Raw genomic sequence first — 8,113 nt, 5'->3', positions numbered from 1 at the left:
AGAGAGAGAGAGAGAGAGAGAGTGTGTTTATAGAGTAAAGAGTTGAGTCTTGTGGTTTTGCTCTCAGGACCCTCAAGACCTCATGATAATGATCTGGGTCTCAGACAAGACAACAATCTATTAAAACAATTACAATTGCCTCAACCACTAGCCAACACAACATCCACAAGGCTTCTGATTGGCTACTATTTAGCATTTTCTTTTTTATTCCAGTGCATTAAAATAGTGAGCCTCGCTCTGGGCCTTGGGGTGTCTTGTATTGGTGAGGCTTTGTTCTTTTAGGTTTTTTTGTATTGGTCTGGTCTGTCTTTTCTCACCTCTTTTGGGCTTTTTCATCTTGATTTTCGGCACAGAAAGCCTTCACCTCAAACTCCACTGCACAGCGCTGCGCGCACACACACACACACACACACACACACACACACACACACACACACACACACACAGAAATTAGAGCAGCACGATTAATCGTTAAAAGATTGTGATTTCGATTCAAACACTCACGCAATCTTATTCCTTTATTGATGCTTCAAATAAAGATTGTATCATTACATCGTTACACCAGTAGGTGGCGTCAAGTGACTGTTCAAAATATATTTGTAATGAATCATTCGTTAAAAAAAACGCTGATTCATCCAGTAATGGAACGGGTTAAGTCTATGAGTGAGCGAGTCATTGAATCATTAACCAATTAAAAAAAATAGTAATACATTTAAATTAATTAAACATTTTGTTAGAGCCTCTAGTAAATTACAATTAGTTGTCTATTCAGAATCGTGGGAGAATTGTGATCAGAATTATATAGCTTTACTTTAAATAAAATAAATGTAAAAAACATTTCCCATTTTCATTTAGTGCAACTTGATTTACTAAAATGACTAATCCTAAAAATTAAATATTTTAACATTTAAAAATATATATATATACAAATGACTAAAACTTTAACCAAAATTTAAACATAAAAATGACAATCGTATCAAAACACTGAATGTGTGTGGTTGAGGTGTTTTCGGGCGTTCACCTTCCCTGGGTCTGTGGAGGCCGGCTGCAGAGCTACTGAACAGGGCAGGTTATCTGGAAACTGAGAGAAAAACACACGCAACCAGAAATCACAACACATCCACCCGCACAAACCCACTTAAAGTGCCCCTATTATGCCTTTTAAGTCCTTTCATGTAGTGTGTACTAGAGCTGTGTGTGAATGTGAAAGATTAGCAAAGTACAGATAATGTAGTTTTCGTCTCCTAAAAGAAAGAAGTGATTCTGAACTGAAGCGAGTCGAGTCGGTCAGTAATTCCAGTCTCACTTCCTGTTACATCCCTATTTAACAATGTAACTAATTAGCATAAAGCCAGCCTGTGGTCTTGATTGGCTGAACCGCGTCTCTTAGCTCCGCCCTCAAACACTGCAGTGTATCTGAGACCGGGAGAGTTTGGTTCGTGTTGATGAGATCGATACGGTAAAGCCCACGCCATCGCCACTGTTCGAATCACTGTGTGTCAAGAGCTGAGATTCAGATATGATAATGAGCGTTTAGTTTCTGACCAATCAGAGCAGAGCAGCTCTCAGAGGGGCGGGGTTTAGAGAGACTGAATCTTCGAATGAAGCGTTTCAGACGCTGAGAGAAAAGAGCTGACGCTGCGGTGGAGATTATGAGGACATTACAGTGTTTTTGACTTTGATGCATGTAAACTTATTGTAGGAGAAATCAAAACAAAACTAGCAATCTTTAAAATAGCATAACTGGGGCACTTCCAAGATAAAGTTTATGTCCGTCTTGAATAAAAGCGATCAGAAATGACTCTAACCTCAAAGAAGAAGGGATGCGCGTTGTCCCCGAGCTTGCGCAGGATCTTCTCTTGCACTTTGGTGTGTACGCTGCGCTCCTTGTCCTGCAGGGGGGGGTAGACCTGCCGCGTGCACAGGAAGATATCCCGGCGGAACGCAATTCCCAGGACGTCCATATCGTCCCGACCGTAGCGGAACGTGCAGGACAACATGACGTAGACTAGAGGAGATAAACACACACACACACACACACACACACACAGCAGATTCATTAATTACATGTGTTTCATAGGCTCAAAACACACACACACACACACACACACACAGACACACACCACATTCTTTTATCTACATGCGTTTCATAGGCTCAACACACACACACACTCATTAATCTACATGTGTTTCAAAAGCTCAACACACACACACACACACACACAGCTCAGCACTGCCATCTGTCTGTGAATGTGTCTCACCTTTCTTTCCTTTGACCTGCGCTGGGTCGATCAGCACAACTCCATCTGAGAGAGAGAGTGTGTGTGTGTGTGTGTGTGTGTGAGAGAGAGAGAGAGAGAGAGAGAGAGAGAGAGAGAGAGAGAGATCTGTCAGCTCTACATGTCACTCTCCATCATTGTTATTTTAGATAACTACCGTACTATATATATATATTACACATATTTAACAGAAACTAATAAAATTATATAGGCTACTTATTTTTTAAAAACATGTATATATATATAGTTTTTATTTTGAATGCATTTTATATTTAAATATATTTAATGCATTCAAAATAAAAAAACTTACAAAAAAACGAAATTACTAAATGGTTTTAATAGATTTTTATTTCAGCTTTAGTTATTTTAGTATATTAAATTAAACCAAATGAAATTTACCTTGGCAACTAGCTGAAATAAAATAAGTTTATATATATATATATATTTTTTTTTTTTTTCAGTTAAAGTTACAAAAGTTTTTTATGGTTTTAGTTTTTTAGTAACTATAATAATTCTGCTCTCCATTCACTTCAATGGGAGAGAAGAAACATTTAAACACTTTATTTAAAGCCTTCATCATGCAGTATAAAGCTATTCATAATGTTCATTTTAATGCATTATATATTTTAATAAATAATTATAACCAAAGTTAAAATGCATAATATTTGCAGATTCCCTATTAAATCTGAAATTGTTTTGCATGTGTCTTAATGCATTGTATTTTCTATAGTTATTATATTATAATGTATTATAATGTGGTTATAATTATTCATGAGACAACACAATGCATTATAAGGTGCATCACGAGGCATAATTCATGCATTATAAACGCTGTCAGTAAAGTTTCTAAACTCACCAACAGGATCAACAAAGTCGCAGTGATCCACGAAATCCCGTTTTCCCATGTAAACGCCAACCTATGACATCACACACACACAGTTATCCAGTCAGCGCTAACACACACACACACATTAGTCAAGTCACCATTTATACAGCGCTTTTAACAATATATATTGTTTCAAAGCAGCTTTACAGTGATAATAGGAGATTACACAGCTTTACAGCAGCTCTAGAGTAAAGTTATTGTCCTGATGAAGTTATGATTGATTGATTGATTGATTGATGGACAGACACTCACTGATTTGTCTCTGGAGAGTTTCTTGTAGATGACGTGTTTGGGAGCCATTCTGTCTCCTAAAGCAGAAATACAAACACTGATAATCAATAAATACTCATTATTAATCATTCACTCACTCACACACACACACACACACACACACACACACACACACAGACCTCATCAGCAGTTTCAGCTCTGAGCCGATGACTCACAGCACTAATCTAGTGTAACCTAAACCCCAATTAACACACACACACACACACACACACACACACACACACACACTTGCTTGTTTGTTTGACTGAATGTCAAACTATCTATTCCATCCATTCATCCATTTATCCATCTATTCATTCATCCATCCATTTATCCATCCATTCATCTATTCATTCATCCATCCATCCATCTATTCATCCATCTATTCAGTCATCCATCAGTCCATTCATATATTCATCCATCCATCCATCTATTCATTCATCCATCCATTTATCCATCCATCCATCCATCTATTCATTCATCCATCCATCCATCTATTCATCCATCCATCCATCTATTCATGCATCTATTCATCCATCCATCCATCTATCTATCTATTCATTCATCCATCCATCCATCCATCCATCCATCCATTCATTCCTCCATCCATCCATCCATCCATCCATCCATCAATCTATTCAACCATCTATTCATCCATCTATTCCTTCATCCATCCATCTATTCCTTCATCCATCCATCTATTCATCCATCTATTCAACCATCCATCTATTCAACCATCCATCTATTCAACCATCCATCCATCCATCTATTCATCCATCCATCTATTCATCCATCCATCTATTCATTCATCCATCCATCCATCCATCCATTCATTCCTCCATCCATCCATCCATCCATCCATCCATCCATCATTCAATTCAACCATCCATCCATCCATCCATCCATCCATCCATCTATTCATCCATCTATTCCTTCATCCATCCATCTATTCATCCATCTATTCAACCATCCATCTATTCAACCATCCATCTATCCATCCATCCATCTATTCATCCATCTATTCAACCATCTATTCATCCATCTATTCAACCATCTATTCAACCATCCATCTATTCAACCATCCATCTATCCATCCATCCATCTATTCATCCATCTATTCAACCATCCATCTATTCATCCATCTATTCAACCATCTATTCATCCATCTATTCAACCATCTATTCATCCATCTATTCAACCATCTATTCATCCATCTATTCAACCATCTATTCATCCATCTATTCAACCATCCATCTATTCAACCATCCATCCATCCATCTATTCCTTCATCCATCTATTCAACCATCCATCTATTCAACCATCCATCTATTCAACCATCTATTCATCCATCTATTCAACCATCTATTCATCCATCTATTCAACCATCTATTCATCCATCTATTCAACCATCCATCCATCTATTCATCCATCTATTCAACCATCCATCTATTCAACCAACCATCTATTCAACCATCCATCCATCTATTCCTTCATCCATCTATTCCTTCATCCATCTATTCAACCATCCATCTATTCAACCATCCATCCATCTATTCATCCATCTATTCAACCATCCATCTATTCAACCATCCATCTATTCAACCATCCATCCATCTATTCCTTCATCCATCTATTCAACCATCCATCTATTCAACCATCCATCTATTCAACCATCCATCCATCTATTCCTTCATCCATCTATTCAACCATCTATCTATTCAACCATCCATCCATCTATTCCTTCATCCATCTAATCAACCATCCATCCATCTATTCCTTCATCCATCTATTCAACCATCTATCTATTCAACCATCCATCCATCTATTCATTCATCCATCCATCTATTCATCCATCTATTCAACCATCCATCTATTCATCCATCTATCCAACCATCCATCTATTCATCCATCCATCTATTCATCCATATATTCAACCATCCATCCATCTATTCATTCATCCATCCATCTATTCAACCATCCATCTATTCATCCATCTATCCAACCATCCATCTATTCATCCATCCATCTATTCATCCATATATTCAACCATCCATCTATCTATTCAACCATCCATCTATTCAACCATCCATCCATCTATTCCTTCAACCATCCATCTATTCATCCATCTATTCAACCATCCATCTATTCATCCATCCATCTATTCATCCATCCATCTATTCAACCATCCATCTATCTATTCAACCATCCATCTATTCAACCATCCATCCATCTATTCCTTCATCCATCCATCTATTCATCCATCTATTCATTCATTTATCCATCCATCCATCTATTCAACCATCTATTCATCATCCATCTATTCAACCATCCATCCATCTATTCAACCATCCATCTATCAATCCATCCATCTATTCAACCATCCATCTATTAATTCATTCATCCATCCATCTATTAATTCATTCATCCATCCATCTATTCATCCATTCATCATCCATCTATTCAACCATCCATCCATCAATCCATCCATCTATTCAACCATCCATCTATTCATTAATTCATCCATCCATCTATTCAACCATCCATCTATTCATCCATCCATCCATCAATCCATCCATCTATTCAACCATCCATCTATTCATTCATTCATCCATCCATCTATTCAACCATCCATCTATTCATCATCCATCTATTCAACCATCCATCCATCAATCCATCCATCTATTCAACCATCCATCTATTCATCCATCTATTCATCATCCATCTATTCAACCATCCATCCATCTATTCAACCATCCATCTATTCATTCATTCATCCATCCATCTATTCAACTATCCATCTATTCATTCATCCATCTATTCAACCATCCATCCATCTATTCATTCATTCATCAATCCATCTATTCAACCATCCATCCATCTATTCATTCATCCATCTATTCAACCATCCATCCACCTATCCATCCATCTATTCATTCATTCATCCATCCATCTATTCAACCATCCATCCATCCATCCACCTATCCATCCATCTATTCATCCACCCATCCATCCATCCATCCATCTATTCATCCACCCATCCATCCATCCACCTATCCATCCATCTATTCATCCACCCATCCATCCATCTATTCATCCACCCATCCATCCATCCATCTATTCATCCACCCATCCATCCATCCATCTATTCATCCATCCATCTATTCATCCACCCATCCATCCATCTATTCATCCATCCATCCATCCATCCTGCATCAGTAACACTCACCTGTCGGTGTTCAGATACAGATGCTGTTGTGTGTCCAGGTAAAGTGTGTGTGTGTGTGTGTGTGTGTGCAGTGATGTTCAGGGCCAGTATTTGTAACCTGTGACTCCGCCCACCGCCCAGCCATTGGTCATCGGTGGCTCAGTTCTTTACCGTCAGCGAGATTAGCGTGCAGAAGTAATCAAGATGCATAATCCAATCAAATGTGTATCACTCGGACATCATAGTTATATCACACCCGACCCGGGACAACAACGAGGAAGAGCATTCAGACTCGGATCTGAGGATCATAAAGAGTTGAACTGTGTGCTTCGCAATGCAGGTTCCCTAGTTATCGGCTCTGTCTTCGTTCACTCACCCTCGTGTCAATCAAACATGCATGACTGTGCTTCTGTGAGACACAAAAGGAGATGTTTAGCAGAACGTCAACGCTTCCGGTTTAAATACACTGAACGAGTGGCGGTCAAGCGCCGGAAAAGCATAATAAAACTAGTCCATATTCATATTATAGCTTTGGGTGAAACCAAAATTATGTGTACCTTTCAGTCACACAAACTTTTAATATGTCAAAAACACTTTACAATTATTATCAGACTGATCGGTGTCGTCTTTTAATAGTGGATCTAGTCGTGTCAGTTAGTGTCACACACACTATTAGGTTAATAGTTGGGCTGTTAATGGAACACTGGATCGACCAATCAGAAGACAGGACTGGAACGTTCAATTTCACGTTTGTTGGTATTTAAAGAGAGAGAGACTGTGTGTGTGTGTGTGTGTGTGTGTGTGTGTGTGTGTGTGTGTGTGTGACAGAGAGAGAGAGTGTGTGTGTGAGACAGAGAGAGAGAGTGTGTGTGTGTGTGTGTGTGTGTGTGAGACAGAGGATTGTCAGTCTCAGCAGTCTCAGTCTCAGTGCTGATGTCAGCGCATGGATTACACACAGAGTAAAGACCCTCTTATCGCTCGCGTCTCACGTACACACACTCGGAGCGGCTGGCAATCTTTCTGTTTTTCTACTTCAAAATTTCATGTTTAATTCAATGTTTCTTTGTAACTATTTGTGAAATTTACAAGCAATTTCTGAGTGAAAATAGTTTCAAAGTAAAAAATAAAAGTGTTTTTAAAGTGTTTTTGACCAGTTCAGTATGACTATAAATAAATAAATAAAAACCTTTTTTATTTTACTGTAAAATGACAATACTAATTGATATGCCTTGATTTATTAATTTTCAAACAGTACCACAGAGCTTTTATTTTGACGAGTTGCCGGTAAATAAAAATACGTGTTGCTGGTTTCAGAGTGAAGCGCGAAACTTTGATATTTGAAATAACCATTTCTGCAACATTATCAGATCTCACCATACGAACATAGACAGTCAGTTCACAGGTAAATCTCACGAAAATGATCATGTGATACTTTTACCTCACTGAAATTTATCTCACATGCATGGACTTCAT

The 8,113-nt window shown here is 38.1% G+C and overlaps 1 protein-coding gene across 1 annotated transcript in view; it reads right to left on the bottom strand.

Moving 5' to 3' along the window:
- sagb (S-antigen; retina and pineal gland (arrestin) b) overlaps positions 1–6,745 on the bottom strand; it is a 12,614-nt gene extending 5,869 nt beyond the window's left edge. Inside the window, exons 1-7 of the mRNA XM_079610843.1 lie at positions 6,662–6,745; positions 3,418–3,473; positions 3,136–3,196; positions 2,262–2,306; positions 1,809–2,008; positions 1,022–1,081; positions 318–385 (exon numbers count right to left, since the gene is read on the bottom strand). Coding sequence (XP_079466969.1) covers positions 318–385; positions 1,022–1,081; positions 1,809–2,008; positions 2,262–2,306; positions 3,136–3,196; positions 3,418–3,465 — 482 coding nt within the window. The 5' untranslated portion in view covers positions 3,466–3,473; positions 6,662–6,745. The remainder of the gene's footprint in view (positions 1–317; positions 386–1,021; positions 1,082–1,808; positions 2,009–2,261; positions 2,307–3,135; positions 3,197–3,417; positions 3,474–6,661) is intronic.
- Positions 6,746–8,113: the final 1,368 nt, after the last annotated feature.

Source organism: Phoxinus phoxinus, assembly GCF_949152265.1.
Source record: "Phoxinus phoxinus genome assembly, chromosome: 4".
Classification (NCBI taxonomy): domain Eukaryota; kingdom Metazoa; phylum Chordata; class Actinopteri; order Cypriniformes; family Leuciscidae; genus Phoxinus; species Phoxinus phoxinus.
Note: the sequence above shows the minus strand (reverse complement) of the source record. Positions and strands in the feature narration are given on the sequence as shown.